The following is a 17,683-nucleotide window of genomic DNA, read 5'->3' as shown; positions in this document are numbered from 1 at the left end:
GCTTGATAGGGAAATGTGCTCATTACCTTGCTCATGTAACTGTAACACCTCTGTACAGTATTTTTACAATAAAAAACGTATTTTAAAATATATTAAAAGGGAAGGGAAGGGGCGGGGAAGGTGGCTCAGTGGTAGAGCACTTGCCTTGCATGCCTGAGGCCCTGGGTTCCATTCCTCAGCACCACATAAGAAAAAAGAAAAAAGCCGGAAGTGGCGCTGTGGCTCAAGTGGTAAAGCGCTAGCCTTGAGCTGAAGAGCTGAGGGACAGCGCCCATGAATTCCATTTCATGGCATTTCCTCCCCCCCCCCCCACATTATCTCCTTTGATCCTCCCAATAATATCACAATTAGAAAGGGCAAATACTTTTCCCCGTGTTTATGATACAGCCACAATGAAGCAGATATGTAGACTTCAAGTTCAGTAATTCTTCAAGTGACCACCCTTGGGGATGAACTGGATAACAAATTGAATTTAGAACTGCTAACTGCAGGGGAGAGAATCTTCAGGGGTTTGCTTTTACACTTCATTTCAGAACGAATTTTGTTTCTGAGACAATCAAATTTATACCACGGTCACTACTGATGTCTGAAGGGCAAAGCCAGGTCTGTACGTCTACCTTGGCAGATACCCACATAAAGTGTTTTTCTTTTCTTTCTTTTCTGGTAAAGACAGCCTGGAAACAGCTCCCTCTTGCGGACTATAGAAGCATGCTTTCAGCAAAGTCAAAACCCAATAGTTGGAGACGTGTAATCACATAGATTCCTGCCCTTTCCTAGGGTCCCTGGCAGACTCCTGCTGTTACCCAAAGTAAATAATTAATAAGAAAACGTTTTCTTCCTTTTTTCCTAGCGCCTCTTTTGCACCTGAAGATTCCCATTTCTCTCCTTGGAGCTCAGGCGCCTGGAAATCTGGCCCTGGACAGTATTGCCTTGGCTTTATGCTGATTGGCAGCTAGTCTTTTTCTACGCCAAAGAAGTCTCCAATGACGAAGTCTTCACCGACGAAGGCCCCCCAGTTCCCGCCATCACTGCTGTAGCAATCAGGCTTTCGGAAGAAACTCTCCGAAACCTTGTTTTAAGAAACCTTTCTTAATCCCTAGTCACCACAGTGCGTCAGGACAGCCTGAAGACCTTTGGCGGCGCGCACCGCCACCAAAGGGCGGAGCGTGACAAGTCCACAAGGGAGGTCGAGTGACAAGTCGCAAGCATTCAAGCGTCCCTGAGAAAGAGGGCTTCAGGAGCGGGGCGGGGACAGATGTCATTCCCCGGAGCAAAATTGCCTCGGGAATAAAATCGACCACACTGGCTGTCCAGGGACGCATTGGTCAGAGAAGAAACTCGGGCTGGAGGGGGGAAGGCAGGGCGCCAAGTTCAAGTGCGGGAGCGAGCTCACGCGGGTGCATGAACGCGGGATTGCTATGCACCGCTTTTACTGCACCTGTTGAAATCTAGCGTGCAGTTGAGGTGGCTGATGGAGGTGTGAAAACACTGAAGAGCTCACGGAAGGCGAGACACGGCCAGTTCTCCAAGTGTGGGAAAGAGAAGAGCGGGAAAGCGTCCCCGGATCCCGCCCTCAGTGTGGAGGAATCGAAGGCTCCCAGCCCTCAATCCCAGCAGCTGGGAGGCAAAAAGGACAAATCGCCGGCGGCGATGGGGAGGGGCTAGGCGGGAGGGAGGCCCGAACCATCTCCAGCCAGTAGGACACGAGGAAGCAAACCCTTTCATAAATGAGTTGAGTTTGGAGTCCAGGGCTCCTGAGCCGCTTGGAGCGCGTTGCCTGAGTTGCAAAAGGGCAAAGCCGGGAGAGGGATCGGAGCGCGGGAAGGAGTGCTGCTCAGGGGGTCGGGTGGGAGGTCGAGGCGGACGAGCGCAGGCGAGCGGGCGCGCGCAGCAAAGGCAGCGCGCTGGGCGCACAGATCCCAAGTCCAAGGCTGCTCGCTGGGATTTCCAGCAGCGTCTCGGACGGAGGTCACTGCATGGACAGCATGAGTTTCTCCGGAGGCTCCGACGCGGGGGCCGATGGCAACCGTAGCCGCTGGTGGCCCGTGGCTGCCGAAGGTGCTAATGCTAGCCAAGAAACGGAAGGGCACGGGGGAGGCGGCGGGCCGCCGGAGGACGTGCGCAACGAAGAGCTGGCCAAGTTGGAGATCGCGGTGCTGGCGGTGACTTTCGTGGTGGCCGTGCTGGGCAATAGCAGCGTGTTGCTGGCCCTGCACCGCACCCAGCGCAAGACGTCCCGCATGCACCTCTTCATACGACACCTCAGCTTGGCGGACCTGGCGGTCGCTTTCTTCCAGGTGTTACCGCAGCTGTGCTGGGACATCACCTACCGCTTTCGCGGCCCGGACTGGCTGTGCCGCGTGGTGAAGCACCTGCAGGTGTTCGCCATGTTCGCGTCGGCCTACATGCTGGTGGTCATGACCGCCGACCGCTACATCGCCGTGTGCCACCCGCTCAAGACGCTGCAGCAGCCCGCGCGCCGCTCGCGCCTCATGATTGCCGCCTCCTGGGTGCTGAGTTTCGTGCTCAGCACGCCCCAGTACTTCATCTTCTCCATGATCGAGGTGAACAATGTCACCAAGGCCCAGGACTGCTGGGCCACCTTCATCCAGCCCTGGGGAACCCGCGCCTACGTGACCTGGATGACCAGCGGCATCTTCGTGGCCCCCGTGGCCATCCTGGGGACTTGCTACGGCTTCATCTGCTACCACATCTGGCGCAACGTCCGAGGCAAGACCGCCTCGCGCCAGAACAAGGGTGCCCGGGAAGCGGGGAGCGCCTTCCACAAGGGACTCCTGGTGGCCCCGTGTGTCAGCAGCGTGAAGACCATTTCCCGCGCTAAGATCCGCACTGTGAAGATGACTTTTGTGATTGTGACCGCTTACATCCTCTGCTGGGCGCCTTTCTTCATCATCCAGATGTGGTCGGTCTGGGATGAGAAGTTCATCTGGACCGGTAGGTGCTCGGGACCATGGAAGGACTCTATGTAGTAGGAGGCAGGAAAGGACAGTGAGGGGTTGTGCAGACAGACAGACAGACAGACCAGACAGACAGACCAGAGACAAAAAGAAAAACACAGAGACAGACAGGGAGCAATTACATAGTATTTACCTTTGCATGCATACCAGTCACATTCAGGAGGAGGAGTAAAAAATAAATAAATAAAAATGTGAAATTCCTAGATTCTCCACTCTAGACATGGTAGACATTATAATTCAGTGTGTCTGCAATGGGTTCAGTTGTACTGTTCAAGGTCCTAAGACCACAAATCCAGACACGATGTCCTAGAGTCCTTCATTCACTTAGAAAAACAGAATAAGGACCTTCTGCCAAATAACTAGTTACTGTGTGAATATCCTGCTTTTGGGTCTCATGAGACTCAGGGAAGTATTTTTACTGTCATGACTACTTTTTTAATGGGTTATAAAAAGTATCACAACAAATTGATTGTGTAGAAATTCTCCAGGGAGAAAGGTGAGCAAGAGGGGCATATTTTCCTGAGGATAATGAGGAAAGGCTGTTAATAAGTCAAGACTTCTAAATTAGCATTTAGTTCATGTTCCTTTTCTTGTTTTAATTTTTTGGCAGACCTCAATTCTGTGTACAAGGGGGGGGGTTGTTTTAATAAGTTTGTTTATATATTCACTATATTCTGTCAGTCTTTCTACCAGTGATAATTTCCTTTTTCCTGCTATTTTAAAGCAGGTCTATGAATAAACTGACTTATTAAACTAACTCCCTAATCTTTCAGTATTATTTTGGCCACTTACTACTCACACCAACACAAATCTTGCAATAGAGTTTACTAGGAATTTTCTCTACATATAGTAGCATGTTTGGTTTTTAGTTCCTTCACAGCTAGAAATAAAAAAAAAAACAAATTTCACTTAGGCTCGCTAGACATGTCATATTTTGAATTTCATTTTAGTAAGAAAAAGTTTTTTCACACCCAATATATTACAGAAATATTTTGATAGCAAATGTTCTGAAGACACAGATATCAGAGAGAGGTTATCTTTCATGTTTTATGATTGAGGTTGTATTCATACACCATATTGGTGTATGAAGTTGATGTAAACAAATAAAGGTTCTTGTATGCTGCATTACCACTAATGGCAAACACAATGTTAACTACATTTTTTTGTTTACCATGTCCTGGCTTTCTTGAGTTTTAGAAACCTCTAATATTAACAACCAAATAAAAAACTTGAGTCTTTTGTTTTATTGAGATTGACATCCAATTACTAAAACTTCACTTGCACCTAGATGTGTTGAGTATTTCTATTGTTTTTGTTATAGACATGGGCCATGATCATCATTAGCAGCAGCATCTAGCACACACACACACAAAAATAAACAATCTGTAATTCAGTCTGCTATACTGTGGGTGAGAATGCCACACTTATAAACTAGACAAGTAATTGTCAGTGCTCAATGATGATATTTTTAAGTATATAATGAATGCAATAGTTTCACTGAAAAGTTGTGCTATTTATGTGGTTTACCAATGTTAATTAGCATTAAATATTTCATAATCCTCCTGCATGTTCTTAATTCTTCTGGTCTTATTATAATTTGAGCCCCAAAGATGGTCTTCTCCTAAAAGCAAGCCACATGTCTAATTATCCACAGAAGACAACACAACAGCTTGCTGCATTCTTCTTTTCTGTGCAGTTTCCATATCAAAAGCTTACGTTCAAAGTTTAAAACTTTAAAACTATAAACAAAACCCAATATGTATATATACAACATAGTATATGTCATTAGAGACATAAAGTGTCATGGAAGTTGTAAACCGTTCTGTAAATGCTTTGTCTATTAGCACTTGTGCCTGTGGAAGGGAAGGGATAGTATACAGATTTTTTAAGTGAACCATTTCATAGCTTTACCCTCTTCAAATTCCCATTTGAAATGGTATTTATTTGTTCCAATCATGGTTTAAAAGCTTTTTCATTCATTTCAAATCATTTTTATAAAACTATTTTACAATCAAGCATCTTCCAAACAACACCCATTTCTCTGAAACATTATTTTATTAGTTTATATTTTCTACTAACTCATAACCTCTTTTGCTCCTCTTTGGTCTTTAGGAAAATGAGTTTATACAGTGCTTGATTTCTCACTTTTATGGTCTCTCCGTGTATTTTTCATACAGATTCAGAAAACCCTTCCATCACCATTACAGCTTTACTGGCTTCCTTGAATAGTTGCTGCAATCCCTGGATATACATGTTTTTCAGTGGCCACCTTCTGCAAGACTGTGTGCAAAGTTTCCCGTGCTGCCAAAACATGAAGCAACAATTCCACAAAGAAGATACCGACAGTATGAGCAGAAGACAGACTTCTTATTCCAACAACCGAAGTCCGACAAACAGTACTGGCACATGGAAGGATTCACCCAAATCTTCCAAGTCCATCAAATTCATTCCTGTATCAACCTGAGGCCTAACTCATGCAGCCTGACTCTTGTTACTGACATTTTGATCCATTAGCTGAGTCCAGCTAGAAATCATAAGAACAAACAAACTTACATCAGACACGCAGAAATCAACTCATTGGGTACAAGACTTTGTTTCTAGTTGTGTTTTCCACATCACTATGACAAAAAATGATGAATTATTTTATATAGAATGTAAATACAAAAACAAGCCACACTGAGTGCAGGCCTGAGTTCCAGAAATACAACCAGAGTTCTGTGGAATTCGTAACTACCCTGACTTCATATTTTATGGTTGGTTCATTTGATATTTTGACTTAGGTCATAAGTAAGGCTTGTTTGGTTGAAGTGTCATAGATGCACTATTTCTGAACAAAGTGAGCTCATGCTTTAGGAGAGACTTCGGAGAAATCATGTTTCCATCAGATAAAATCCATATTTCTTTATCAAATGCAACTCCAAATGGTAATTAGCCACTGGGTTCCTTGCTAGAGATTTGAGAGACATATCAGTCAGGAGGGTGATGACTTCAGAGTGAAAATTACCAAGTTCTGTTACACTTTATATGTCACCCTGAATGTAAAATTATAACTTGATAACTGGCAGTGCCCTCTTTAGGTTCTTCAGGTTTTACTGGCTGCAAAAATATAATTACTAAGAGAAAAATGTCACTGTCCAAGACAGTAACAATTTTTCTTCCCACTTGCAATTGTTCTAAAATCAGATTTATACAAAGAATGTCAGCTTTTCTATAACATGATTGCCTAAGGTCATCTGTTGACTTTCTCTTGAACATTGTAAACATATTTGACTGGCGTAACAAGGTGTCCTGTGCTATATTATGTTCATATTTGGTGAATCTGGATCCAACGATTAGAAAGTGAGTCAGATAGAAATACCCCCACCATGTCAGTGTAGAGAGGATGCAGGTGTGAAGTTAGGAAAAAGCGAATGAGAAAAGAACTGCTCCACATCTTCTCAAGATTCCTTCACTATTAACTGTATGGCTTTAGATACATTTCTTAAAAATACAAAGTCCATTTCATTGGCTCTACCATGGAGTCGGTACCTTCACCTCACAGGGGTGTTATAATGACTAAAGAAAATTCTATGTGTGAAGAGAACTTTATAAACACATGCTATACATATGCCAGTGATTGCTTTTATTGTACTCTCAAGACCTTCAGAATTGTACAGATTTTATTTTCCACTCACTTGTTTTTCATTAACTAGAATTGTTTGTCTCATGTCTGGGATATAAAATTCTAAAATTTAAATATAGATCTGCTGATTCATTGCACAGCATTGCCAGCAACCACTGAGATTGACTTCTCTTGAACGACTGAAGTTTTCCAACATAATGTTAGAACTTGCTTTCTTTTCAATGTAGGTAAACCAAAGCCAGCCAAGAGCATCCATGTCTGTTCATTTCCAAATAGAGAGAAATTACAACACTGTTTGGCTCTTGCTGTTGCATTTTTTTTCATTCACAAGATAAATTGTTTGGTTTTTTTCCCTAGCTATTTTGTCTGGCAAGTTCTTGGAGATGCAATGGTTTAAGAATGCACCATAAAATATTTTTCATCTTTTAGAGGAAATGTTGTATTTTAATGATATTCTTGGGTTACTTTCTTCATTTAGAGATAAAAGACTGTGGGCTGAGGCCATCGGCTTTCCTCCTCTTCATTTTCCTGTCTTTCTAAATTCTCGGCCCATAAATTCCCTGGTTTGATATACTAAAAAATAGTTTCAAATGTTCTTTAGATATTATCCCCTTAGGTTTTAGAATTCTTTTTCTAAAAATAACAAATAAGGCTAGAATGCAGCTCAGTGGTAAATCACTTGTCTATCATACCCAAGGATCTGAGTTCAATTCCCAACACTGACTCACCCTTCCCCCAAAAAAGCCACATTGAATAAAAATAACACATATGTATCTTAAAGGGCTATCAAGTAATATAATTGCTTTTTTATTATTTGAGTTAGAGCAGTACAAACATAATCCCATCTTTATTAGATAGTGAGCTCTTTGAACAATTGCTTTTTGATTATTCAAGACCTAAAGTCTTTTGGATTGGAACAAAAATGAACTCACCTTTTCCTAATCCATTTCCCAAATACCAATCCCCTGATTCTTTGGTAGATTCTGTTTTAAAATGTTGGCATTTATCATCAGGTAAAGCAGTCCTATTTACTTTATCTCTAGGCCATTTCTGAAGTAAGATGCACCATCAACTTGCTCTCTCTTTTCTCATTTGAAATGAACACGAGACAGCAGGCAACAGGTGGGGAGACACGAGAAGATGAGGATGTGAGTTTAGGCAGAGAAAATTAATCTATCAAGTTCTAAACTTGCTTAATGTTATGTGCCTAGAAATGCCATTCATCTAACCCAACATTTCAAGTTGGAAAACTTGTGTCTATTTCAGAAGGAAGAAAACTGGAGGCCTGAGGAGAAGTGTTCAGGGAAGGGAAACTTTTCTTTTCTTGACCAAAGGGAAGATCTGAGATATTATGCTCAATGAAGGCTTCAATTAAGAGTAGATATATTGCATTACTTTATGTTATTTCATAGGGTTTTCTGTGCAAATCTCTGCAAATCACAATATTAGTGTCTTTAATGTGGGTACCATGATTGGTTAAAAATCCACAGTCAGCAAAAATGGTCTGTTGGATGTTTGATAAGCATAAAATGACTTAAACAAATAAAAAAATCTAAAGTACATATTAACTGTACAATCAGTTAATCTGAGACATATTTTAAAAGATATTTGGCTTTTTATTTTTATTGTGAAATTTTGCTTTGAAAACTAACTGATATGTAAGAACAAATGTGAAATGAACATATATTGAACGCTTACTTATTATGTGGATGGTCCAAAACTCACAATGAAGTGATAGGTTTAATGTGAAATCACATTCATAATTAAATTCTTACAATGGAAACTAGAAGCTCTTCTAAACACAAAATACAATAGATACACACACATTCTCTTTTACTTTCTCTCTCTCTCTTTCTCTCTCTCTCTCTCTCTCTCTCTCTCTCTCTCTCTCTCTCTCTCTCTCTCTCTCTCTCTCTCTCACACACACACACACACACACACACACACACACACAACAAGAAAATTAACTGAAAAGGAAATTCATAAAATTTCTTGGGTCAAGTAGATACGTGACCTATATATAGAATTGCTATCCTCACTCAATAAGACTTATACCATGATTGAAAGAAGGTTTTGGTTTTAAAGAAAAAGTTCAAGTAAACTTCACAACACACAGTACTTTTCCAAATGTATTGCAGTTCCTAGAATGGAAATGCACTCATTGTGAAGAACCACAACATCCATCTGCTACTATACAAGTAAAGTAGTCCAGTTAGCTTAAAGTTTCACATTTTTAGACTAAAACCAGTATTACAATAAGTTATTTGGGCATTGGAAGCTTTAAAGTATAGCTCCCAGTATCTGACTTTACTATAGTGTAATAAGATGTCATCTTAGGAAAAGGAGAGCCTACATAACCCCATGTACGTGAAGCAGGAGAGGACCTTGCAGATTATTAGGTTGGAGATAACAGCTCTATTTAGAGTGAGGTCTGGGCCATTGCCAGGATCCCAGAAGCAGCCATTGCTTCCCCCTGCCCCCCACCGCCATCCCCTGCCTGCCCCAATGTAACCCTTCAGTGCCAGTCAGTGCAACCCTTGTTAACAAACTTACACAGGATAATCAATATTAGAGAATTATCCTTGATTAGAGTTTGACATCAGACATTTTGAGTCAAAATGCAAAGACTATTCAGTTGAAAGTTATTTCCCAAGACAGCCAAAATAGGGGGAAATCACAAATTGCATGCATAGACATTGAAAGAATATTTCAAAAGAATTTATATGAATAGAATACAGATGTGACTTATAATATGTTAACATAAAACATGTATTATTAAAATTAAAATTGAATGACATTTGTGTGTGTGTGTGTGTGTGTGTGTGTGTGTGTGGTGCTGGGAATCAAACCAGAGCTCTATGTATGTAAGGCATTCATCTACCATTATGTTGCCAGCCCTTCTTTGTGTGTGTGTGTGTGTGTGTGTGTGTGTGTGTGTGTGTGTTTGTATTCACACACACAGTCTATGTTTTTTATTGTCTAAGTAAACATGAAAATGGAGTATTATAGATTAAATAATTTTGTGTCCCAGGGTCAAATTCACACAAGGGAAAAATATGACTAGGTCTTATAGCATCAGAAGTATTACTAATATAAAATAATTAACATTTCTACACATGAAAGCAGCTGGTTTTATATCACAAGACTCCTGACAATCATATTGTATATCTACTATTCCAGTTTGGGAACTGTTTTTCAAATGCAATAAACTTATCCTCCAACTTTCTATGCTATATAGGAGAATTTCAGGTGTTTGTTTGGCCTGATTATATGATTCTAGCTCCAAAATGTTTAGTAGTTGTATTTAATATTTGGTCCTTTACACAGCACAAGTGGTATTATTCTGAAATAATATGCATTTATCTGTTTTATTGCACATTAGCTATGTCTAGAATAAAAATATATGACTGATTTGCTTGAAATAATTCTTTTACAACAATAATTCCTTTACTATGAAATGTATGTCAAGTTAACCAATTGATTTTGAAAAAACAAAGATAGTTTTACATTAGTTGCTAATGATAAGTTTATAGTCAAGCGCAAAAACTTTTCATTTACACTGCTTGACAGTAGCAAACAAGTGAAACACTGTAAGTGTTTTTTTGATAATTTTTTTATCAAGAAAACAAATTATTGCGTATGGTAGAACATGTGTGCATTCTCATCTGCTCAGGAGGTGTGTGTAGGAGGATTACAGTCTAAGGCTGGACCTGCAAGACAGTGCACCACATCCTATCTGAAAAACAACTGAAGTAGAAAGATTGGAGGCATAGCTCAAGTGCTAGAGTGCTTGTCTGACAAGCTTAAGGCCCTAAATTTAAGCCCTAGTACTGCAGAGAGGTGGGGGGTATGAGAGATTGAGGGAGGAAGAGAGAGACAAAGAGTGAAAGAGGAGCAGAGAGAGAAAGCAAGAAAAGGAAGGAAGGAAGGGAGGAAGGGAGGAAGGGAGGAAGGGAGGGAAGGGAGGAAGAGAGGAAGGGAGGAAGGGAGGGAGGGAGGGAGAAAGATAAAAGAAAGAGAGAAAGAGAGAAAGAGAAAGAAAGAAAAGAAAGAAAGAAAGAAAGAAAGAAAGAAAGAAAGAAAGAAAGAAAGAAAGAAAGAAAGAAAGAAAGAAAGAAAGAAAGAAAAGAAAGAAAGAAAACTGCACTATGGTCTACATTCAGACACTAAAAATAACTGGAGTTACTGGAGGTAATGTGTGTTATCTAGTACTTAAAATGTCATTTTTTGTTCATTTATTTCTGAAAATCGGTGATTGGCTTTAAGGACTCTAAGGATTAAGAATATTTCCGTTTTGTAGTCTTTATAATTAGAATTGTTTTCCCTGTGGACTAATATATTCAAATGGTATTTACTTTCAAGTCATGTTGTCTAAGTTTGGGGTTTTTATTTTACAACCTGAATCTTAACAACATAAAAGCAAATTGGGGATTTGGCTTAGGATCAATGCAGGTCTAGAATAGAAGAAAGGGCATTTGAAATACATATTTTTATTGTGAAAATACTGTACAGAGGGGTTACAATTACATGGGCAAGATAATGAGTACATTTCTTATCAAGCATTGTTGCCTCCTCCTTTGTTTCCCCTTCTCATCTCTTCCCATCTCCCCCACTTCCCCCATCCCCCTACTCCCCCTACCAAAGTTGTAAAGTTTGTTTTTTGACATAACGACTTGTACATCTCATTGTTGCAATGGGTCTACCTGTATCCCTATTTAAATGATTTGTGTTTTCCCTTCCCCTCCACAAATTATACCAACATCAAATACAGTGAAAACAGGGGTTATATCGTGGGGGAGGGACATAAAAAGCAACAAAGAACTCATCTTATAAATATGTTAGAAACAATTGCATGAAAGCAAAAACATTTGAATACTTATCTTGGGGTTCATTTCACCTAACATCAACTTATCTGACCGTTTCTGCTTGTCTCAGACATATACTAATAATTGCAAGTAAGGGAAACCATGGGACCTATGTTTCTTTGGGCCTGGCTTACTTCACTTAATATAATTTTTTCCAAGTCTTTCCATTTCCTAACAAATAGGGAAATGTCATTCTTTCTGATGGAAGCATAGGATTCCATTATGCATATATACCACATTTTCTTGGTCCATTCATCTGGGTTGATTCCATATCTTAGCTATGGTAAAGAGTGCTGCTGTAAACATAGTTGTGCTGGTAGCTTTAGTGTGGTCTTGTTTGTGATCATTTGGGATTGCTGGGTCATAGGGGAGCTCTATGTGGAGTTGAACTGAAATATTTATTTTTAAATGCCACTTATTATAAAAGACTATTATACATGCTGCAAAATAAACAAATTTGTACCAATTCATATTTGTACAAGATCCTATGGATAGAGTAAAACTAAAATAATACTTCCATTATATACTAACAAACTCATAAATATGCTAGGGTAAAGATTTCTCCTTATTCATTCTTTCTTTGTCATCAGCTCTTTTAATCTCTAGTTTAAGTATTTTTGCTTTTGAGCTTTCCATTTGCTCTTTATGTAGTTTCTCTGTGTTCATAGCAAAACATTTCACAGTGTTGGCTGATTAGTATGTGTCTTCTAAGATATCATGATTAACTTGAATATAAGCAATGACTCATTTTCATCTTTGCAATCTCTGTGTCCTATCATTAAAAGATATGCAAATCATGTATTTACCACACATATATTTACTACACACATATTTATCACTTATGTTTACCACATATATGTTTGTATGTATATCAATGTATATATAGTGATAATTTTTAAAAAGGATAGCATTGCTTTAATGATTCAAAAGAGCATTGTTTAGGGTTGTTTTTCCCAAAATTTGTGGGGGTTTATTATTTTTATTAATAAGTATTTTATTGTGAAAATACCGTACAGAGGGGTTACAATTACATGAGCAAGGTAATGAGTACATTTCTTATCAAGCATTGTTGCCTCCTTTTTTTAAAAAAATAAAATAATATAGGAGTCTTGCTTTTTCAGTCATGAGTCTCAATTTTTCCACCACCACCCCCCACAAAAAATTCCAGATTTGATAATTTGTGTTTTGACCATAGTCCTATAACTTTGTGTAACTCTATCTACTGCCTGGATAGATGCCTCAGACTTTAACTTTCTATTTGGATGGTGCATTGGTAGGTGGGTTGTGGTGCCTTGTAAATTCATTGCCTATACCTTGATCCAAAGAGGAGCCTAGAGATTATCTTGAATTTATTTCTGCTGAACATTAACATATTAATTTACTTCTCATGTTTACTTTTCCTCGAGAGTTGTTCTGTCCACTTTTCTTCTAATCGCTCACTCTGAGTATTTAGCTGCCCTATTGGACTGAGTCCCTGAAGGTTAGGGTATTGTGTAGAAGCTCAGAATATGCCTTCAAGATCTGAGTCACATTCTCTCTCTGCAAGTCCATGAGCATTCCTCCAGAGGAAGTTTGTCTTTCACCAGCCTTTTTGCTGGAACTTGCTGCTTGCCCTCTTGACTTGTCTTTCTACTCAGGAATCAGAAACCTTGGTTTCCCAACTGCCAGAAATAAATATTTCTTCTACACTTTTAGCTGTCTAAAATTCCCTTCCCTAGACTATAGCTTTGAAAGCAATGTATTGACTTTTAGGAATTATTTTTTTTCTGAGCAGAAGAGCTATCCCCATTCCCAGTGAAATGTTTTCTTTCTCAAAATCAAAGAAATTAGACTTTCTTGAACTTTAAAAATAACATCTTTAAAAATTATTTTATATGTTTTGAAACCTACATAGATAACTAAATAATTCCAACTGCTGCCCTTTTATGTATTGCACATCTTACATAATTAGTATTACTCTGTGATGATTTGTCAGCAATTCTCACAGATATACAGTTGTAAGATCATCTCAACACACATCAGATACTCACCTCATAATCTTCTAGAAAGAGGCCAGTCTTGAAGAGTTGGCTTTTCTATCCATTCCTGAGGATGGTGCATTTTTTGCATTAATGTACAAATTGTATAATTGTTTTCCAGAAAAAATTCTTTTGGTTGGTTGTGGGGCTTGAACTCAAGGACTAGATACTGTCCCTGAGATTTTTTGCTCAAGGCTAGTGTTCCACTGCTTTGAGCCACCTTACCACTTCCAGTTTTCTGGTTGTTAATTGGAGGTAAGAGTCTCATGGACTTTCCTAACTGGACTTGCTTTGAACCATGATCCTCAGATCTCAACCTCCTGAGTAGCTAGGATTACAGGCATGAGCCACTAGCATCCAGCTCAAAATGTACTTTTCTTTCTTTTTCTTTCTTTCCTTATCTTTCTTTCTCTCTCTCTCTTTCTTTCTTTCTTTCATTTTTTATCTCTTCTACTTTCTCTTATCTTTCTTTCTCTCTCCCTCTTTTTTCTCTCTCCCTCTCTTTCTTTCTTTCTTGCTTGCTTGCTTGCTTGCCTGCTTTCTTGCTTGCTTGCTTGCTTTTTCTTTTCTTTTCTGTTCTTTTCTTTTCCTTTCTTTTCCTTTCTTTCCTTCTTTCTGCTGGTCCTGGAACTCTGGGCCTGGGTGCTATCTTGGAGCTTCTTTTGTTCAAGGTGAGCACTCTACCACTTGAGCCACAGTGCCACTTTTGGCTTTTTTTTTTTGAGTAAGTTATTGAGTAAGAGTCTCACAGACTTTCCTGCCCCAGCTGCCTTGGAACCTTAGATCTCAGCCTCCTGAGTAGCTAGGATTACAAGGCGTGAGCCACCAGGCACCTGTCTTCAAAAATGTATTTTAAGATACATTATACTCTTAATGTCCAGGCCCAAATCCTTGGTCCAGTTTACCTAAAACTTATTTTACATTTCAGTGTCATATAAAATACACTCTGCAATAACTCTAATATATGTTTAAATATGCGAAAACTCTGTCTTAACTAATCATTCTCCTGGGCAGATATTATCCAAAGGGTTAATACTCCTCTTACTCACTTCCACATTCCTCATGTCAACTGTAACATGCCGTCCAATGTTGCTTCAAGTTGTTCCAAGGAAGAGATCATGGGTTTCCACAATCTGAACATGAGTAATGTCTTAAGCAATCAATAAGAAATGTAACAAATGTTTACTGATAGGTGTTCTGAGAAGCAAGAGAATATTCTAAATACAGGAAAAAAAGCTTTTACAAAGCCCAAAGAATCCAATTTCTTTATTCAGAGATAACAAAGAGTCTGTCTATTTAAAAAATCAGAACATGCATGAAAGAAACGAAAATATTAAAATACATATTTAAGGGTTCATTTTCCTAACATCACATTATCTGACCTTTTCCGCTTGACTCATACATATACTAGATATTGCAAATAAGGGAAACCATGGGACCTATGCTTCTTTGGGCCTGGCTTACTTCACTTAATATAATTTTTTCCAAACCTTTCCATTTCCTAACAAATGGGGAAATGTCATTCCCCTGCTTTCACTATATTTGATGTCAGTATAACATGTGGAGGAGATGGGGACAAACAAGTCGTTTAAGGATTCAGGTGGACCTGTTGCAACAATGAGAAGTACAAAATGTCATGTCAAAACCAACTTTACAATGTCGGTGTGGGGGGGGAGGGGGGTATAGTTGGGTGGGGGGAGAGGGGAGGCTGGGAAGGGAGGTGAAGGGTAAACAAAGGAGGAGGCTGCAATGCTTGGTAAGAAATGTATGCATTATCCTCCCCATGTAATTGTAGCCCCTCTGTACAGTATGTTCTCAAATAAAATTAAATAAAATTAAAAAAAAATCAGAACATGAGGGGCTGGGAAGGTGGCTCAGTGGTAGAGCGCTTGCCTTGCATGCCTGAGGCCCTGGGTTCGATTCCTCAGCACCACATAAGGAAAAAGCTGGAAGTGGCGCTGTGGCTCGAGTGGTAGAGCGCTAGCCTTGAACTGAAGAGCTGAGGGACAATGCCCAGGCCCAGAGTTCAGGCCCCATGACCGGACCAAAAAAAAAAAACAAAAAAAAAAATCAGAACATGAAAGTTTGAGTACTTGGAAGGTATTTTAACAGATAATTATCCTTCAATTGCTTCAACTTTCTTATCATATACAAATAAACGACCCTTTCTCTAGCTCAAAACAGTGCAGAGACCCTAATGACAGAGACAGATGAGAAACAGGAGAGAAGAAAAAAAACTATCAGTTAAAAGTTTTTCTTCTAAATATGTATATGTGTTTTCTTTTTTTATTTCTAGTGTAAGTTACAGTTGTCTGGTGAAAAATGCTGCAAGAATTTCATTAATTTAGTTGACTATAACAATCACACTCCAGAGACTTTTTAATTTTTTTATAATATATATTTTTATTGTAAAGATACTGTACAAAGGGGCTACAGTTATGAGTAAGATAATGAGTACATTTCCTATGAAGCATTGTTACCCCCTCCTTTGTTTTTCCCCTTCCATCCCTTACCTCCCCACCTCCCCAAATCTTCTGCCTCCTCCCTCTCCTGGGGTTATAAAGTTCATTTTCAACAGTGTCTTGTACATCTCATTGCTACAATGGGTCAGAGACTTTTTTAAATGACTTACCTACTTAAGCAGCACAGTAATTTCCTTAAGCAAACACATAGCTAGTCAGTGAAGAAAGAATACCTAGCCAGGAGTTGATAGTCCACATCTATAATCCTAGCTACTCAGGAGGCTGAAATAGGAGGATCTTCATTTGAAGTCAGTCTGAGCAGACTAATTTATGAGACTCTTAGGTGTACTTAAATAGCAAAATGCCAGTACTGGATGTTCAGCCCATGGAGAGCCAGCAATAAGGGGAAAAGCTTAAGACCTGAGTTCAAACCCCAGTACTGCTCCCCCAGAGAGGAGAGGAGAGGAGAGGGAAGGAGAAGAGAGGGGAGGGGAGGGGAAGAGAGGGTGGGGAAGGAAAGGGGAGGAGAGGAGAAGAGAGGGTGGGGAAGGGAAGGGGAGGGGAGGAGAAAGGGAAGAAAACTATCTTTCAAGGAAATCTCCATGGTCAATTACATACATAGTATAGGAATGCATAGTTTGAGTAGGAAAATTAGATATCCGCTAAAAAAACAAAAGATCCAAAAACTATCCCCTGACTTCTCTATTTCTATGTAATAGTCCAGGAGATAAGAAACCTTCAGGACCTTTGAAACAAAGGCAAATGCAAATGTCATTTAATTTCTATCAGGTAAAAAGTTATTAAAATTAGCCTTTACCACTTCAAATAATTTTGATTAGTAAATTTGTCTGTAGAAAATAGAAATGTGTGATCAGCTGAGCAGTTCTATTGGTAAATGGGAGTGGAAAAGGACATGTCATTAGGTGTCATGAATTTTAATGATTCTTATGAGTGTTTCAGGCTTAATTGGGTGTTGTTTACTTCTTTTCAAATATAGGAAAGATGTCTCCAAGCATTTCAAGAAGAATGATTTCTCATCAGTAATCATAGCTACTCTAACCTTGAAAAGGTTCTCCATTTTCACCACAATGTGTGTGGTTTTGTCATCGGTCTGTCCAGGGTTGAACAGAGTGCAAGCTCTAACTACAAGTTTCTAAATTAAAATATTTATTTTCCTAATCTGTAAAATTCTTTTTTTCCCCAGTCACTAGCAACTGACACTAGAAAACATCATTTTATATTGGTCCATTTAGTTGTTTCATGTAGCAATACTAGCACTCCCTTCTGCACCCCAGCCTTACACACACACACACACACACACACACACACACACACACACACACGTTTATTAGCTGGCTCTGACCAATTATCACCTGTAGATCAACTCCTTCCAGCCTCTCCATACAACTCTATCAATCAACTGTCTCTGCATCCTGGATCTTTTGGCCGTGATTCTCAAATTTTCAAATGTAGATATGATCACAGGATGTAGTGCAGATATATATTCTAATTCAGTAAGGTTCAGTAGGATAATGAGATTGTGAATTTCCAATAGCCACTTTTACACTGGTCTGGATGCTGGCCTGTGCCCTACACTTTGAATATAAAGTCTTCATAGGTCATAGGGATTTATTTTTTACATAGTAATGAGGAATATCACCTAAGTGTTTTCAAGGTTGTATTTCACATAAGTTTCATATCTGGAATATGTAGCCCTTGAAATGTCAAGATAAATTGT

General features: G+C 39.4%; 1 protein-coding gene across 1 annotated transcript; it reads left to right on the top strand.

The window, feature by feature from the left end:
* Positions 1-1,212: 1,212 nt before the first annotated feature.
* Positions 1,213-10,011, top strand: Avpr1a (arginine vasopressin receptor 1A). Its single transcript, XM_069987882.1, has 2 exons — positions 1,213-2,955; positions 5,156-10,011. Exons 1-2 carry the CDS (start codon positions 1,977-1,979, stop codon positions 5,440-5,442), a joined length of 1,266 nt encoding a protein of 421 aa, XP_069843983.1. The 5' UTR covers positions 1,213-1,976; the 3' UTR covers positions 5,443-10,011.
* The last annotated feature ends 7,672 nt before the right edge of the window (positions 10,012-17,683 follow it).

The sequence above is a fragment of the Dipodomys merriami genome, unplaced genomic scaffold (assembly GCF_024711535.1).
Source record: "Dipodomys merriami isolate MVZ:Mamm:240054 unplaced genomic scaffold, mDipMer1.0.p SCAF_10, whole genome shotgun sequence".
NCBI classification, from domain to species: Eukaryota; Metazoa; Chordata; class Mammalia; order Rodentia; family Heteromyidae; genus Dipodomys; species Dipodomys merriami.
The sequence above is the reverse complement of the archived record's forward strand: the minus strand, read 5'-3'. Positions and strand labels throughout refer to the sequence as shown.